The 19,959-nt window shown below is 34.0% G+C and overlaps 2 protein-coding genes across 2 annotated transcripts; both read left to right on the top strand.

Moving 5' to 3' along the window:
- The first annotated feature begins 1,280 nt into the window (after nucleotides 1-1,280).
- Nucleotides 1,281-10,327, top strand: LOC117122596. The gene is made up of 3 exons (XM_033268234.1): nucleotides 1,281-1,396; nucleotides 3,086-3,317; nucleotides 5,353-10,327. Exon 3 carries the CDS (start codon nucleotides 5,360-5,362, stop codon nucleotides 8,747-8,749), a length of 3,390 nt encoding a protein of 1,129 aa, XP_033124125.1. The 5' UTR covers nucleotides 1,281-1,396; nucleotides 3,086-3,317; nucleotides 5,353-5,359; the 3' UTR covers nucleotides 8,750-10,327.
- A 2,665-nt stretch (nucleotides 10,328-12,992) lies between these two features.
- LOC117122553 (arylsulfatase B-like) lies at nucleotides 12,993-19,480 on the top strand. The gene is made up of 7 exons (XM_033268156.1): nucleotides 12,993-13,306; nucleotides 14,653-14,839; nucleotides 16,167-16,330; nucleotides 16,749-16,959; nucleotides 17,690-17,942; nucleotides 18,672-18,829; nucleotides 19,126-19,480. The coding sequence occupies exons 1-7, from the start codon at nucleotides 13,013-13,015 to the stop codon at nucleotides 19,401-19,403; spliced, it is 1,545 nt and encodes a 514-aa protein (XP_033124047.1). The 5' UTR covers nucleotides 12,993-13,012; the 3' UTR covers nucleotides 19,404-19,480.
- The last annotated feature ends 479 nt before the right edge of the window (nucleotides 19,481-19,959 follow it).

The following is a 19,959-nucleotide window of genomic DNA, read 5'->3' on the forward strand; positions in this document are numbered from 1 at the left end:
TCATCTCGAGATTAAGCCCACTGGGCTTCAATTCGAAGTTTTACGGCAGATCAAGATTAAGAAGAACCCGCACGATTTCATCCGCATTGTCGGTTCTGCGACTGTCTATTCTGAAGAGCCAAAGCTCAGTAAACTCGCACATTGTACGGTTTCTCTCGTGCTGACTTTCTGGTTTTATTAAATGCTGAAAGCAAAGAGCTTAAATATCAGTCTAAAGAAAAACCGAACCTAAAGAACCCCATACACTATGAAACCTAAGATCCCTATCTATGGTAAGATTACTAGATAATACATTATTCAAAATCAAATTTCACCACATTGATTAAAAATGATTATAATAGATGTATTTATATAACAAAAATTAACAAAGCCTGTATTGCAACCGACAAAATAGTAAAAAAAAAAGTAAATAAAATAATATAGAAATCATTCTCAGTATTATCTGTTACTAATAATTAATTAATTATTATATGTCACTCAATAAAATGCATATTATAAAAACAAATTTTAATTATAATGTGATTTTTCCATTTCTTGTGACTTTGACCATGAAAACTGACCCTTTAACCTCAACATTTAATTACATCATTTTTGGACCTTTAGCTGTACATAATATTTTATTTCAAACAGTAACAATTAGCTTACATTTCGGAGAAGCTTTCTACTGGCAACTCGCTCAGCTTTCATCAGACCCAATAATCACGTAGTTTGAAACTCATTCTGTAAAACATACGATTTTTTTTATTAAACAGTGGTGTAAGTCGTGAAATGGGGATGCTGATGGTGGAAGTTACAGTAAGGTGAAGAAGGGCGGGGGCTAGAGTGCAACATAAGGTGATTTTTAACTACTTGACCGTGATTTTTTTGAAGGGGCGACTAGGGGGGGGGGCGCCCCTTGCAACTGCAATTAAGTTCATTAGCACCGATTCGTTTTTTATCTGATCTCTGTATACCGTATAGACTCATAGAGACAGAGGCAGACCACTGTATGCTACAAATCACATTAAAAAAGGGACCTCAAACACCACTATCTTCAGATTCAAGTACCACACTACCGACACAATTTAAAACTATAACAGACCAACAAAAAATCAGAAAAATATTCATCAAATATAAAAGAAATGGAAATTACAAATGAAATAAGCTGAGCGACCAAGACGCGAAAGTCACAAGACATATTCAGCGGAACAGCGTTAAAATGTATACTCTGTCTCTTTAGTATAATGTGAGCGCTATTGTGTGGATCGATTATTCAAAGAAAGCTATTTATAACGTAAATGGGAATAACCTGAACACGTACAATGATTATGAGCTTACTCGCTACCACTATGTCGGAATTGTGATGATTTCGGCAGATTTTGGTCTAGTATTTTCAATATGGAGCTTTCCAATAAAGGTATTATTATTATCTTGTAGTCTTACTAAAATTAGTTGGGGGGCATTAGGTCTGGTTTGACTTTTCGTAGGTTCTAAAATCCTAGATCCCAGACGTCATTATAGCGATCGAGAGCTACATACGCTGGAATAGGCCTAAGGTATGGTATCTGAAATCCATTATTTTTTTCAATGTAATCCTCAATTTCTGTAGTAAAATTGTAGCAGAATGCGTACAGAATAATTTACAATTCGCTTGGTCGTTATGGCTAGAGTTAATTCGGAGGTTGGATGTAATACTTTAGACGACTTCAAATGTTTCCTCTCGTTGAATCAATTGTAATTTCAAAACAAGACCATCCCTTGGCATAATGGCTACATGCGATGGGTTCTGGAATATTCCAATTTTAGATGGGGTTACTTTTCTTAATAATTGAGGGATCACTTTGGAAATGTTTCTACTGTGCTGTGGTTTGTTTAGCAAGATAAAAAGTAGCGATCTGTTTGGCCAAAAAGAGTAATAACGAAGACGAACATTATTGAAAAAACATATTTAATATGTAATTTGATTAAAATATATAGTTGACGTCGGAATCGTTTTTTAAAATATACCACCAGGTTTATATATATTTATTATTATATCATATGCATCCCCTTAAATAATAGTAACAACCTGATCGGCAATAAACATGCTGGGGTACTTCTTGGATATTTTTCAATGCTTTTAACGGTTTGTGTTGTTAGGCCAGTAGAGTACAACAGAACCCTGACTTTAAGAGGACACTTCTCCGTTAAACGAGGTGAAATTCTTTGTATATTTGAACCATACGGCCAACAAATTTAAGAGGATGCAATGACGTATCCAGGAGTCTCGAAACGGGGGGCGGTGCGTGAAATGATGGGGCATGAACGTGAAATTGGGGGAAGGGGGCTCGGCGATTAAGTGACGAGGCACTGAGTCACAAAGTAAGGTGATTTGTAACTGCTTGATGGTGATTTTTTTTGTTCCTTCTGATATTTTCAGTGTGGGTGTGGGTTAACTGGGGAAGGGCGATTTGGGAGATTTTTTGCAGGAGGGGTCTTCAACAATGTATCCGTCTACGTAATGTAGATATCCTCCCAGTGGCGTATACGCCACTTAGACGATGTCCATATTAATCGGACTGATAAACTGCTGTAGGCCTACTATTTGCATTCTATTAAATTTAATATCCTTTCGTTTCTGTTTTTTATGCACCATAATTATTGTATTGTATTCAGTGTGCCAAATGATCATTTCAATCAATTTTTAACCGCATATTAAAGTGGCACTATTTTTTTTTATCGTATCACAACAAATACTATAAACTTTTTCGAGTTATAAACTTTAAATTAAAACAATTAAATTCTTGATCCTTAAAATAGTAGGTCTATATAATAATAATGATATTGATAAATTATGTATTCATTATGTTTATCGAATATGTGCTTATGTACTTTATTGGTTTTAAAAGGGTAAATGTGATTGTAGTTTAATCTGATTAGTCGGTGAACATAAATACGTTAATATTGTGAAAAGACTACTTTTTAACAATCTGTTGATATATATGATGCTAGTATAGTAAATTCCATATTTAGTTTATTCCTATTCTGAGATCCCCCTATTAAGGTGACACTTTTTGAAAAGAGAAACTAAAATTGTTAATATGTCGTTCTATTTCATTCCTCACAGCAACAGAAAACATCACCCGTATTGATGCTGTATGGTGCATGTGAAGTAAGATTGTTTTGATAATTTTTAATTATTTGGATGCTTTGTATTTTCTAATCTAAATGGTTTGAGAATATTGTTTCCCGGATCTGGTTGAGAAAGCAGATTCAAGTATCTCATTTGATGATATTGTTTGGCCTTTTGGTGTCAACCAACGGATTTTACCATACATATAGATAACACAGTACATAAGGTGAGCTATTATTCCATGTGTGATATACTTTTAAAGTCAGTGCAAACATTATTGGAGTTTCTGTTGTACATAACATTAATTTATAGACAGGTCTCGCTATTCTATCTTTTGTATTGAGTCAGAGGTAGGCAAAACAGGCAGAGGAGAGAGGACATCACAGCATTTATTTTAAAATTAGGTTGGTGTTAATGTTAATATTCCAGGATCAGCAACTGAGGAAAACAACTTCCATGACATAATTCGTTGCATGTATTAATTAAAAATAAATTGCATAGCTTCAATAAAATTGGAATCAATATTTAGTTCATAGGCGCTATTCAGTGTTTCTAAAGGATGAATGAATAAGCTTATATGAAGACACTTGACAACAGAAATGTTTTACGTTCACGGTTTCATGGGGGTAGTTGCTAAATACAACGGGTTCAGCCGAGGGGGCGTGGCTTGTATTGTATTGTGACACGTCATGTATAAATTATACCGTCTACCTAAAAACATCGCATTCGCACATACACTGTGTCACCAATGTGACGTTAGCGAGGCGGGCTCAGGTTTAGTTTTTGTATAGGTTTGTGCTGCTGCTACGATCGGGTGACGAACGATCGGGGGCCCAAGAGACAGCGAGTCCATTTCCAGACGATTGACCACAAAGTATGGACGATCGTGTCGGTCTAGGCACCTCTAAGCCCTGTCTCTTATACACATCTAGATGTGTATAAGAGACAGCTTCTGTTCCCCTTCTCTTTTTGTGTAATATAGCCGGCAATTTTGTGAAACATTAAAAAGTATCAAGTCTTAACTTCAGCAGTTATGTTGTAATAGAAGTTGTAATTTTAATTTATTAAGCCCATTTTCTCTTCCAGTAAGATAATTTTTTCATGGGATTAGGTTGGAAAACCCACAGAGTACAGTATTGTAGTACGGTACTAGTAGTATAGGCCATTAAATTGTTTTCATTTCTTTCTGTGATTACGGCCTAATCCCTACCGCTAAAATAAGACTAACTAGACCTATGTAATATTTCACTCTGTGTAGACCCCATAAATTGATAATGTTCCAGGGATCCTAATTTTGGAAAGAAAATTACCCAGGGACAACTTTTTTTCTTACATTGGTTGTACCATAAAGTTTCTGTGTTTTGCTATGCTGTGTGATAAAAGACAGGGCCTACTCTATGTCGAGGACGAACTATAGCTGAAATTATGCATGACGTCAAGATACGAAGCCACGCCCCTCGACTGAACCCGTTGTATTTAGCAACTTCGCTCGGAGCTGAGGGTAATTTTATTGAAATTTCCCCATGTGTGAGGGCGCATACACATAATCCTGCTAAATAGAATACGGCTGAGGCTATCGGCACTGCCGCAGTGCGAAGAAAGTTGCTGTTTTCTCTCGAAACTGCCGCAGTGCGAAAAAGCTGCTGTTTTCTATCGGCATTGCCGCAGTGTAAAAAAGTTGTTGTTTTCTATCGGCACTGCCACAGTGGGAAAATGTGTTATTTTCTATCGGCATTATTGCTGCAGTGCGAAAAAGCGGCTGTTTTCTATCGTCACTGCCGCAGTGCCAAAAAACTGCAGTTTAACCAGTAATAATAACAGTGCTCGAATAATACTTTATTAATAAATTAATAATACTTTAATAGGAGGCTTATTTACGATAGTTTGATTGATGAGATAATAATGAATCAACATATTAAATCAACAATGATAATAATAATAATAATAATAATAATAATAATAATAATAATAATAATACTGTACCGGTAATAACAGTTCTCGAATAATATTTTGATAATGAATTATTAACACTTTAATAGGCCTATTTAGGATAGTTTGATTAATGAGATATTAATGAATCAGCATATTAAATCAACCTACGTCTGTACAAAACCTGTATTTTAAAAAACAATTTAGATAATAGGCTAAAAAATAGTGATTATACAAATAGTATCCAATTTGTTTGATAATAATTACTCCCATCATGTTTTGTTTTGATATAATGTTATGCGTTATATTTTTTTGTTTGTTTTCTGTATCAGGTCTGCTATGGACTGGATTCAACGAATGATAGAGTGTGTAAAAGTTGATGACTTCGAACAAGTCAATCACCTCTTACAAAATGTTCCTGAAAACCTGTCGCTGATTTCCAATACTGTTGAGTTATCTCCGTTGCATATTGCAATTGCTAGCAATAATATATCAATAGTGCGGTTACTAGCAGAACAGAAATCTCTCTTCGATAAACCCAGTGCGCTTTCACGAATATCTCCCGTTCTTCAGGCTGTTTCAAATACAGATGTTGATTTAGAAATCCTTCGGACGTTGATTACTTCTGGGTTCAATGTCACAACTAAAGACGCAACCGGGAGGTCAGCACTTCATATTGCTGCTGATCTTAATTATTTAGACAGGCTTGAAATTGTATTGACTTCTTCGAATATTCATATAAATCAGAAAGATCGGACAGGAAGAAACGCACTTCATTGCATCTTTGATAAGGCTCCATTTGAAAACTTTAAAGAATTCACAAGGGGTATTCAGATGCTGTTGGACAAAGACGTCGATGTCACTTCTAGAGACAACTTAGGGGAAACCCCATTGCATTATGTGTTTCGTAATTATTGCAGATATGTACCTCGTGTATTTACATATGTGTTAAAACATTCCCCAGATGCAAGACTTGATCTGCAAGACGAGTATGGATCATCCGTGTTTCACGAGTTTCTATCGAACGTGTCGGACTACATTGAGGAAAGGGAAGATTACGAAGATATCTTGGAAGAGAGAGAGATATTTATTCGAGAATTTCTATGTGGCAACATTGTAAAACGTGATCCTGAATATATAAAAAATATACTTAATAGAAGGAATGCTAATGGGTATTCTGCTTTTCAGGCATACGTTGATAATACAAACTACACTACTGAAACAGTTGATCAAATGATAAGCTCCGGTGCAGACGTCACGACGTATAGTAGTCTAGGTATAACAGCACTGATGAATGCAGTTGTAAGGAAGCGGGATGAGATAGTCGAGAAATTATTAATAGCTGGAGCAAATGTCAATGCACATGATATCTTTGGACAAACAGCTCTCTTCCGCGTTAAGACCACTCGGTCATTTGACCTCCTTTGTGAATATGGCGCGCGATTAGACATCAAGGATAAGTTTGGTCGACTCCCAGTTGCTCTGTATACAATGTACACTCCTGAAGATCTTCCCTCTGGCTGTGCTATTCATCTGAGTCCCCATTTTTCAAATTTCAAACCTTTGGCAGCTAAGTTCTTTTCACTTGGTACGGACGTTAACACGGTTGATATCTTTGGATCTTCTCTTCTTCATTACGCTGCGTGGTATGGTATTACCAGTGCTGTAGACATGTTGATGGCGCATGGAATCAATCCACATATTGCTGATAACAAAGGTTTTACTGCGTATGATGTTGCAGTGTTTGTAGGTAATTTTGAGATCGCTCAAAGACTAGAAGAATGTAATGATAAAACTGAGGTACATTTATTAAGAACCGTTGATGACTTAACTAAACTAAAAAACATAGTTGTTCACGAAGGCGATGTCACCAATTTGCACAAAGGATTAACAAAATTGGGCATAGATAAACACCCACCGGTAATGATAGACCAGATAATAAATTCACCGGCTTTTGGGATCATCGAAAAAAGACCAGGAGCTTCAGATGTCAAGACAAGTATCTTAGAAATGATGTCGAAGTTAGCTCATTTGCTTGAGAAAGAGGACTATCGTTTCAAAAGTACTCTATTTCCAACTGGAAGTTCCGCAGAATCAACTAAAGTTTGTGATCCTTCTGAATTTGATTTTGTTTTTTGCTTAGATTTCTTTTCTGACAAATGCAATATAATGCAACCATCAGACCTTTGTGGTACTGGGTTTGCACTGCTAAATCTAACAGACACAGATACACATGGCATCTCATCTTTTCTTAGTGGACATAGCTTGATATGCTCTAATATTGTGCGTAATAAATTTTACGACTGTATCATCAATGTTGTAAACAGAGCAGAGTTCTGGGATTTTGATAACATTTATTTTGACGGACTTGTACAAATCCAGGGACATAAACCAATTCTTAACATTCAGGTAGAATGGTTTGGACAGGTGTATAAGCACGTTATTGTTAGTATTGACATTGTTCCTGCAGTATATCTAAAAAGCTGGATTCCTCAGGAAGTAAAAGCAAAAAAACACCCATGGTCTTTGCATAACGATCAGAATGCTGGTTACTTTGCCCTATTCCACCCACCTGAGGAACATAACAAAGAAAATTACGTCCGCATTTCCTGCGCTCCTCTTGAAATACACTTCTTTCATACTTCCCCTGCTATTTTCCGTGAAGTATATGCCGCAGCAAAGCTACTTAACTTTTTCAGCCCATTAGTACAATTTGACGACACGGATAGTTGGACAACCGAGGATGATTCGCAATCCCAAGAGTCTTTATCAAATGAAACCGAGGAGATTCACGGATCTCATATTATATCAGACCCCTCTCACAACTTTGTACTGTACTGCGGAGAAAGTGGTAAGGAGGATTTGAAACCAGGCTGTTCTTATAAAAAAACATCAGATTCATGGCTTGTCAAATTAGACGATAATTTACAAGTACAAGAAATTTACTTTCCTAAGGACGGAGTAAAAGAAACAGATGAAACAAAAACAAAGCATACTCATATTCACTCGTATAGTGACTGTGAAACTTCAGATAGCAATGTAGCGACAATTTGTAAAACAGAAAACAACACTGAGCAGAAAAGTGATTCAAAACATCATGTAAAAAGTAAAATAAACTCACCAAATGTGAATGCAAACGATGGAACGACGACGAAGAGTTTCCTAAAAAATGTTCAAAACGATATTAGCAGCAAAATAAGTGTTTCTAATAATGATGACACCGCAAGTTTGAAAGGGGGTGTTTTTGAGGAAAAACAGGTAGTTGATGACTTAAAGCAAGCAGGTTGCGGCTTACCTGCTGATGCAAATAATGAAGATCATTCCAATGCAGAGGTAATAGGCTTAGATTGTAGTGAATTACATGATACGGAATGGGAAGGTGGAGATATACGGACGGCTAAGGATGTTATTTCAAGTTACATGATGAAAAATTGTCTATTTTACGTCATGGAAGAGTTAAAAGAATCAAAAGTTTCTTCCGAAGAAATAACACATATAGAACTTATTAAAAAAATGTATCGATACCTGAAGTCATGCGCAACACACCAATGCTTACCCGCATATTGCTTACCGCGCCAGAATGTTTTCACTTATGTCAACTCAGAAATTCGACAAATGGAACCAGAAGATTTAACATACGAAACTGCTAAGCTCTGCAAACGAATCTCGACATTCTGTGATGTTATTTTAGAAGTCTTGTCTTTTTCGCCGGAAGAAATTTGCCCATGAATTATAACTAAACTAATTCACACTTAAGATTGTGACGTCAATTGGCAACATGGTTTAGAATATCACACATGTGCCGACAGCACACAGTTTTAAACCAAGAAAATATGATAATACTAAGATGGTTTTCGAAGCCTGTATTAGGAGTGTGAAAATGTGATTGGCAGAAAAGTTCATGATTTGCTTTAACCCAAACGAAATTTTAGCGCTACTTTATATTTACCCGAAGCGCTATTATTCAAACTCATTTTATTAAATTTATCTTACGTGTCTTTAGTATTGCTTCCAGTTTTTTTTACTTAACCGACATCAACTTTAAGTCTGATTTTCCTTGATTCTTTTTTTTTTTAAATAATTGTACAAAGGTGGTTTTCAGTTCCGATATTATTTCTGTATTAGCCTATGTTAAAACCCATCGGTGTCGTATTTCAGATGATTCTTTATTTCACGTAAAATATTTTACAATTATTGCTACAAAATATAGTAAATATAGTTTAGGCCTATACCCACCCTTTGCGCATGGTTACTACGGGGTAATGACGTCATTTGTATGAGGTATTAAATCAAAATATTGGATACTGAAGTTGTACTGTAAATTTCTGTAAATTATGGTTAGATTTTGTTGGCTAAGTAATACTTGAGAATATCATTTATAAAAAAAGTGTGTATTTATGCATTATATCCAGTTTTGTCAGCAGAATGCATGCATTACGGTATTCTTTACTTAAGGACTAATGAAAAATAAGAAATTAAAGTGAATTTTCATCAGGGCTTTAGAGGTTTAAATTCCATTATGTTTAAATAACTTAAAACAAAACAAAATAGAAAGTTTCTTAAGGATTTTTGTTTATATTATTTAGCAACATTATCGCATTCACTCTCATAAAATATTTACAAAATGTGTCTGATCTGATTATAGTAAATGTTGTATTTCCTCTAAAATATGGTATGGTACATGTAAAATTTAAATTAAATACTATCATTAATCAATACAGAAAGAACAAGCAACGACACTGTTAGTAAGTTTTTACAACATAAATAATCAGTTTATTTAAATTCACTATGAAGAATACCCGCCTTTCAATTTAATAAACAAAAAATAAACATTCAACTTCTAAACACACTTCTTCAGGCCCATTTATAAATTTGTTTCCTTAAATTATAAGGAAGTGTACTCATTTAAATATAGCTAAATATTTTAAATGTATATTTAGCATAGGTATTACATCTAAATTTCAAGCATTGGCTTAACTGGAAAGTCTAAGTAAAACATTTTTAAGTTTGATATGTATGTATTTTATTTTGTTTGTTAAATGGTCTTAGTTACAATACCGTAATAATTATTAATATTACAGACTAAAATTGAAGAACAATGCATTTTTCTTTTATTAATTGTACTCAGATCAAAAACAAACTTGATATTATACCCTATTATGCCCTTCCACAAGCTAGGGAACTAATTAAATATGCGTCATTGTCTTCTGTGATTGGTTGATTGCTCACTTCAATGCTTGGTGGATATAATGCGTAACTCTCATATTAATTTCATATTTATAAACATTTGTTTGGGTATATGATCAATTCACATGATAGATTACATCCATAGGATGCCCCTAAGCAAAAAATCTCAAAATTTTCAAAAATGGATATAATGCGTTTTTCCGAATCACGGCAGTATTATATAACTGAATTTTATGTAATATTTATATATATTATTAAGCTGTGATTTTAAGCTTCAAATCGTACTTTGTGCAATGCTAGACCAGCCAAGATCTAAGTTTTTAGTTCAGCACAATCCATAATCCTACAATACTGAATACTTCCCAATGTAGTATTCTTATGACTATAACTATAGTATATAGGCCTATCATATTAAGGCTAAGAATAGCATATTGAATGGAATTGTATATTTTGATCACCAAGACAAATGAAAGTAACCATTAGTACCTCCCGCCATTAAAAAATATATTCATATAAATACTGTATGAGACGTTTTTCTGTGGAGGGGTCTTGGTTATTACTTCATGCAATGAACTCTTTAAGAGTTGGAAGGTGGTTAATAAGCATTTATTATGTACAATAAAAGAAAAAAGCGATATGTATACAGACAAAAGCATGCCTAAATAAACGACAGTGTAGAATTTTGAATATTTTAAGTTTTTTTTTTACATACTGACTGAGCATTAAACCTAGAGAAAGATATAACTTACAACCTTCCTTGATTTAATAGCGAATTTGTTTGTCAGTAGTGAAATTAAACAACTAAATAAAAATCAAACATTTAAATATATCAACAGTATACAAAGACAAAAAAATGAACATGAAATTGTCAAGTGTCAAGGATTGTCAAAAGCAAACTGAATCACTGTTAAAGACACTCCTTTAACAGAAATGTATAACGCAACTAAAAAACCTGTTCATGCTCTTATAACTTAAAGACTTGACTATTGCAATGGTATCCTATTTGGGCTTCCAGATACTCTTATAAAAAAATTACAACTACATCATAACTCGGCCGCACGTCTAATTAAGCTCACCCCAAAGTCACAGAACATCACGCCAATACTCAAAGACCTACATTGGCTTCCAGTTCGACAGCATATCAACTTCGAAATTCTTCTTCTTGTGTACAAATCGCTCCATAACCTATCACCCACGTACATGCAAAATCCTCTCAGACTACGCTCATCCACTTGTTCCCGAGCACTCAGTTCAACTACAAGTTCATCTACTTTGTTTGTTCCTGGGTGCCGTTCGAAACCATATGGTGAGAGATCATTTCGTGTTGCGGCTCCAAAAATGTGGAATGCACTACCCGTTGAAGTCCGTGAATCAGCGTCAATTGACATCTTTAAAAAGCGACTCAAAACCTTTTTATTTGCCTCTTTATAGCCACTGTTTTCTTCTTTTTTTTTCTTTTTCTCTGTTTCACCTTGCTAGCTAGTGTTGTTTGTTCCAGGTTAGGAGGCACCTGATCCCAGAAAAGATCAAGACTTAACCGATGCTAACAGGAGTACATAAACACAGATCTCCGGTTGGCGGTGATGGTGTAACCCCATACTTCGGTTTGGGTGCTAGCTTGGTGTTTTTAGTTTTTTTTCCCGGCTTTTTTCTTTGTGTTCTTGACTTCATTATTGTCTAGCGCATAGAGACCTCGTTTATTTGCGCTATATAAATCCATCTATTATTATTATTATTATTATTATTATTATTATTATTATTATTATTATTATTATTATTATTATTATTATTATTATTATTATTATTATTATTAATACATTTTTATTATGTCTGTTAATGATTTTTTTCATAGGCCTACTTGATATGTAACGACGAAATGACATACACATAAACTAGTAGCAAGAATACGAAAAAACAGACATAATGTAGTGCAATGTAGCCTCTGTTTGGATATCTTCAATGCAAATAAACCCGAAAATCAAATCTATCTGGAGACCACATAGAATGAAACACCATGTTATAGACACGTCTGTATCTAGCCCTGTACTATTCAAAACAATGCATGCAGCATGTTGCTGTTTTCCCATAAAGTGCACAGCTTTTGTAAAACCAACACAGTGCTGTTAGTACCTCAATGAAACAGTATGTATTAAAAGATAGATGACATTAATTTTATTATTATTAATTTGAATATGTTAAATAATTAATGACTCATAATTAGGATTGTAACAGTTGATCGAAAATAGCAAACAGACATAATGTAGTGCAATGTAGCCTCTGTTTGGATATCTTCAATGCAAATAAACCCGAAAATCAAATCTATCTGGAGACCACATAGAATGAAACACCATGTTATAGACACGTCTGTATCTAGCCCTGTACTATTCAAAACAATGCATGCAGCATGTTGCTGTTTTCCCATAAAGTGCACAGCTTTTGTAAAACCAACACAGTGCTGTTAGTATCTCAATGAAACAGTATGTATTAAAAGACAGATGACATTAATTTTATTATTATTAATTTGAATATGTTGAATAATTAATGACTCATAATTAAAATTGTAACAGTTGATCGAAAATAGTAAATCACATGAAACGTTCATGCCATTTCCAAATTATTAAGCTGACATTTGCAAAAATGGTAATGGGTGTCTTGGGTCCATGGGAACGGTCGACCCACGTTTTATACACGCAGGTGCTGATCACAAAAGAACACATTGTCAATACTTTAAAAATTGAATCACAATGAGCAGATTATACACATAGGCCTATATATATAACTCGGCAAGTGCATTACTGATCATTAATGTATTTAATAGAAAGTTTGTTGTCAGCTAATATGGCAAATTCTTTGCTTCTATTAGGCCTAACGGCCATAATTTGCACAAGCAGCATCAGTCCCACTCAAGCCTCTTCACAGCCCAATATTATTTTTATAACGGGCGATGACCAGGGCTATAGAGACATAGGCTACCATGGTTCGATTTTCAAAACTCCAAACTTGGATAGCTTGGCTGAAGAAGGTGTAAAGTTAGAAAATTACTACGTTCAAGTTTATTGTACACCGTCGAGGGCTCAATTCATGACAGGCCGATATGGGGTAAGATGAGGACAACTAATAGAATAGGCCTATAAATATAAATACAACATTAAGATTATTTTCTTGTATTTGTATTTAAATTCTAATTAATTTAGTTAAATAACTCATATTATCAATTTTAATTATTAACAGCTAGATTCGACTGCATTAAAAATAAATTATCATTAGGCCTATCTTAATTTAAATGATTAAATAATTTATCAAGTTGCAGTGATACTATTAAAAAATATCTGTTCTTTCTATAGATTTTAATTCGTTTTTTTTTTCATTTTCAAGACCGCATTGTAAAATGTTGCATTAAATGATTATGTCACCCTGGTTAAATATGTTGAAAAATATATTAACAAGTACGTAAATACAAGAATGTCACGTAGGTAATAATCTGCAATCGCCAATCATTATTGATTGGCATAGCCGTATATGGACAGTTTTTAAAACATATCGGTTGCTGCTTCTATGCGGCACGTTACTCCTTGTTTCAACAATTTCCAGAAGCGATATTACCTATTAATTAGTTTGTTGTATACCTTGGAAGTATTTTGACATGATGTTAACATCATGATGATGAGCAGCCGCAATCTTATAAATATATTTTCAGTTGTAAGCCATGACATACTCACCCTAATGCTGAAACATATTGTGAACTACTTCACGACCCATTAACAGTGCAAGTTGTGATGATTGAATGGTCAGCGTGTGGCACTCTCAACCACGATGTTAAGAGCTATGACAAACGCTGCATCAAACAGCAAAGTTCTCCGTTTTATTGAAACGCTCGATATTGTGATCACACCAACCACTGAATGTTAGCCTAAACCTTGGAATTTCTAGTCAAAGATTGCTTCCACTAGATCCTAGGCCTATTAGTAGACTTAGTGTACATTTTGTACACGAACTACGGTATAAGTGATCACTGGTTACCAACACATATCGAAGTTAAATACCAGATTCTTGCGGGAAAATGACATGTTGTAGGTTACAATTGATTATTTAAAAACACAAGAAGGTTTTTTTTGACGAAAAACTAGGGAACGGTTAATGTGATACAGGTTTTTTAATACTTAAACTGCGGGAAATGGTGATAACCATCCTTTTTCCACCTTTTCCTTCCAGTTTTAAATATTCAAAGTAACCATAATGTAGCGACTTTTTAAAACCATGCTTTACAGAGCAAGCCAGCTAACAGCGCAAAAAGATACCATAGCCAATCAGTTTCGGTAAACTATTTATTTTCCAAAAATAAAAACAAAAAATACCACAAATTTTGTCTCATTAAAAAGATACAATCATTTATGAACTTTTAAAAGTATAAATTTAACTTACATGTGTATATTGTTTGAAAATAGATCCGAATGGGAATGCAACATGGCGTTTTAGATCAAGATCAGAAGGCCTGCTTACCTCTGAATGAAACGACGCTAGCACAAAAGATGCAAGAAGCTGGTTACTCCACCCATTTGATTGGCAAATGGCATCTCGGGCTCTACCGCGAAGAGTGCCTGCCAAATAACAGAGGATTTGATACATTCTTTGGTAATTATTACGTAATTAAGTTTATATGTAGGCCTAATGTCTATATACTGTATATTTCACATTGGCAAAACCGATGTCATCGTATTTGGGTTAAACAACAAATAAAGAAACATACCGTATGTTACAAAGAGCCGATAAATAATTCTATTGAAAGCGATTAAATAATTCAATAATAATCAATATTAGGCCAAAAAAAAATTGGTGTGTTGCCCCTAAATGGAAAAAAGAAAAATCAAGGTCGTCGGTCGGAATTTTTTCTTTTTAGTAATACGTGAAAAAGGACAGGCCTGAAACTGCAGCTCCTATTATGAAAACCGTAGGTCTAAGGCCAGTGTTGGTAGCTCGTAGGCACCACAATAGAAAAATGAAAAGCTTGCCAAACAAAAAATATTCAAAGTATTGACAGAGTAAATGCTATCCAAGTATATGTTGAAATAAATTTAACAAAAATAAATCAGTTTAAAAGTAAGATTTATTTAGCTTCTAATCGAAATGTAAAATAATATGTGTAGCCGATCCACATGATCAAGACGGGCAGCTCGAGCAAAACCATAATACTGTGGCTATGAAAAAATGTCCAAACAAGCGCCCTCTATGTAATACAATTGAAGTAAACTTCGAGAAAGAAAAAGATAAAAAATATTTCGTTTATGGTTGCCTAAAACCGTAACGGATCTTAAAATATCTAGCTATGTACCAGGTTTTTAAAGCGATGTCTGGACCTAAGACTGTTTTTATTTATTGCCCAATAGGCATATACCGAAGGCAATGAAAACGATTTTTGATTCAAACAACCACTAGTTGTACAGTAGTAAAGAATAGGTTAGGCCTAGATTTGGCCGTGGCTTGACAGCTCAGCGCGAGAGATCCTATGTTGTGTGCATATATCGTCGTCGCACTCGGTTTTCAAAATTAATGCTTGAACAAAATTTCAAAAAAAAAAAAAAAAAAATTTCAAAAAAAAAAAAAAAAAAAAAAAAATACCAACCCGATTTTTTGGAAGATATTGGTCGGTCGCGGAGGGCAACACAACATATTTTTATTTGGCCTTACTATACTTTATATTGTTCACTTTTCATCACAAAAATCGTAAATTCCTCTTATGCATTGACGAAAAATAGGCCTATCATAAAATATACAAAGCAGGCTATCATAGAAATATGGATCATAATTACACGTATTTAGGTATCAAAAGGAAGACTTGGGATCTTGGGATTAAGTATATAAAGCGTTACCCAGACAAGTAGACTTGCAGCAATTACATTTCTTCTGCAATCATGGATAATTTATTCTTAACATCAATCTGGAATTATATAAATATTTTCAGGTTTCTTGCAGGGAGCAGAATATTACTTCTCTCACGATACCCCCAAGGGACAATTAGATTTTCGTCGTAATTTTGAACCTCAATGGCAATACAACGGAACGTATCCGACAAACCTCTATAACGAGGAAGCAGTCGATCTCATAAACAACAAAGACCCAGATAAAGTAAGTTCTTGTGAAAGTTTATTTCAGAGTGGAAGTAATGTAGAAGGAAAATGGGTATGGAGTGGCCATGTAGATTGGTGGGTAAGATGTTTGCCTTCAAATCCTCTTTGTCTTCCTTTATTTCTCAAGTAGAATTACTGATAGATTTTTTTTTATGTTGACAAAGTAGATAAGTTTATGGATGGTCTTACAATGAATGGATTTGTTGTAGGTTCATAATCAGTAAAAATTATGATTACAATAATCATTTAGTAACTTTGACATTAACAATCCTTTACAATATTCATGTTGAAATCAAAATATATGTTTTTTTTTTCTTTCTTCTAAATCTTATATAATAAAAAACCCTTCCATGGTGATTTTTCCTTTTGTTTCCAACTTTACTATTCTTAAAGTATGTTCTATATTTTAATTTAAGCCAATGTTTATGTGGTTATCTAACCAAGCCCCCCACGCTCCACTTGAGGTTCCCGAACACTACTCAGAGCCTTATCGTGATATTATTAAGGATGAGCAACGTAGGTCGTATGCCGGTATGATGGCCTGCCTAGACGAGGGCGTCGGTAACGTGACAGAGGCACTCAAAGCTAATGGAATGTATGATAATACAATTATCATATATTCAAGCGGTAGGTCTACATTGCACAGTATTTGTTTTAAGTTAGGCTTATTTTAAATGTGTAGAAGATCCCGGAAAAAATCTCATTTCTTCTTGTTGCTCTCCGGTAGAAATAATGAACAATACGAATTTTGTATTAGACAAATCAGCACATGTTTGCATCGGCGTATTAAGAAAGAGTATTAATAAAGGGGTATGATAGCAGGAGGAGAAGAGACGGAAGAGTGGGCAACTCTCCGAGAATGCGGTGAACAAACTGTTAATAGCCTATGGTGTCAGAGACGTAGTAAGAATTTGCATTCTCACACATATTTTAAAAATAATTTCTCGATTACAAAGACCGAGAGGCAACATAATAGATGGATGGAACTGTTTTGTATATTAAACATGTTATCGAGATTTACTTATAAAGTTGCCAAAATCATGGGTGGTTTTTGCATGGGTGTAAGAGCCGTCATGGATTTATGTGATATAGATATGTGCGAATCCCATAGACGTTATGGCCTTTAAGGTATTATCTAATTTAAATTAATATTTATTCAGAATTTGCCCGAAAACATTTTTAACCTATTTTTTTAAACAAAAATATTTCTCTTAACTCATTTTATTCTTTCTTTTTACCCCTCTAACTTTTTTTTACTGCAATATGTAGCAACCATGGAATGAGTAATACCTTAACTAAGAATTAAAAACGGGTGAGTAATCGCTTATTTCTTAATATCGTTTCGGATAATTTGTAGATAATGGTGGTCCAGTTTGGGATGGTTCATACAACTGGCCTCTTCGTGGATACAAAGGATCCTTGTTTGAGGGCGGCACCCGTGCTATCGGCTTTGTGCATAGTCCACTCCTCTCCGACCACGTTAAAGGAACCGTTAATAAGGAACTGATTCACATCAGCGATTGGTTACCGACGTTGGTGGAAGGCATTGCCGAATCAACCACGCAAGGGACACTGCCACTAGATGGTATAAACCAATGGGATACAATAAGGTATGCAATATAAAAGTATCTGCATTTTTTTAATGAATATATATTTATTATTTGTTTAGGCCTATTACTATTACGGTGCTACGCAGCAAATCAATTTTAGTAATAATACCGATATCTCAGCTGTTAGCCCTACTGCGAACTTCCAGAGCATGGATTTCAACTATTCATATTTTAGCTTAGATATACAATATGCTGCAACGTTTAAAGTATAATAGTTTTAATTATTTTTGCATCTTTTTATTGTCATATTACATATGGTTTTTGTATTTATGTACACGGTCCAAGTGCCTCCTGAGAATATTAAACACACTTGGAGTTTTTACATTTAATTTTATATTATTAATTTAATCGCCTGATATTTTGGGTTTCTAGTTACATTAAATTATTTAATACTGTGTCATTTGATTTATGCATACACGTTTTAACTCTCTTCTTCTTTATTATCCCCAATAACAATATTTTTCGTTAACATTTACAATGAAAACAAATATAATATATAATTTCAAATAAAAGGAGGTTAAAACAGATGCAACTACATGCCCAGCGGGTTCAACATCCTATAAAAACAAATTAGTATATAAGTTAAAACAAACTCTTATTAATAGTAATAGTAATAAAAATAGTAAGGATAATAAGGTAAAAACTATGCATTAGCTAATTATCATATATAAATAAATACTGTATACACAATTATTTTTCTATGTATAACCATATGTTGACTTTGTGTAGGAATGGAAGTCGTTCCAGTCGTACCGAACTTTTACATAACATTGACCCACTTGTAGTATTATCTGAGGGAGGTGAAAATTGGACAGACAGCCCTTTTAACGTCAGAATGAAGGCTGCCATCCGTCTTGGAAACTGGAAACTGCTTACAGGGGATGACGGTAAGAAAAAATAATAATAAAATTATTGATAATTAATGATGATGATATTGATAATGATGACGATAATGATGATGATGATAATAATAATAATAGTATTTATTAAAAAATGATGATAATTTGTATTATTATCAATTGTTATCGTTATCGTCATCTTAACTGCCATTGTTTTTTTTGTTGTCGCCGTCATCGTCTTTGCAATCGCCATTGTTTTTAACATCATCATTATCATTATTATCATCATCATTATCAGTATCAACATCACATCATTATTTTTATTTATTTATTTTTTATTATAGGTGAAGCTGGGTGGTACGCACCCCCAGATACCAACTATACTACAGAAGAAGGTGACAAGGGTGACATTGTTCGACTGTACGACGTCAAGGAGGATCCTGAAGAACGTAATAATCTCGCTACAAAACACAAGCCATTAGTATATTATATGTTGGAGAAACTTGCACGCTACAACCAAGAATCAATCGAACCAATTTACGGGGATCACTATCCGGAAGAAGCTGACCCTTGCAAAAACGGAAATAATTGTGTTTGGGGTCCATGGGCTGATGATGAATAAATAATAATTATAGTAATAACTGAACCTTTAGGAGAAAATTACCCAAGCGACGCTAATTCAAAATAAAGAATTCTAAACAACGACAGTAATAACAGTAACTTTTAATATCTAATACACGTTTTTGGTAAATGTTTTAACCATCTTTAATAGAAATATTTTAACTGATATAAGGTTGCTTTGAAAGCAGTGGTGGTAATGCACAAACATGCAAACTTTATGTTGGTATGTCTTTTTGGTGGTGGTAAGATATTTAAATTAGATGGATAGTGTTAGTTAATATATTTTTACTTTCTTATTATTATGAATAATAATACAAATAATGATAATAATAATAATGATAATAAATTATAACAATAATAGCTAATAGTAATAATAAATAATCATAGTAATAATAACAAGGGTAATAATGCCAAAAAAATAATAATAACAGTAGCAGTAAAACAAAAAAACAGGAAAAATGTATTACATTACGAGTGACATGGGTACGGTTGCATGGACCAGAATTGTTAGAAATAAAAACAAATAGCTTTGTCTAACAAATGGACATATTATATCC

This window comes from Anneissia japonica, unplaced genomic scaffold (genome assembly GCF_011630105.1).
Source record: "Anneissia japonica isolate Jap-2015-1 unplaced genomic scaffold, ASM1163010v1 scaffold1889_len2455224_cov183, whole genome shotgun sequence".
Taxonomy (NCBI): domain Eukaryota; kingdom Metazoa; phylum Echinodermata; class Crinoidea; order Comatulida; family Comatulidae; genus Anneissia; species Anneissia japonica.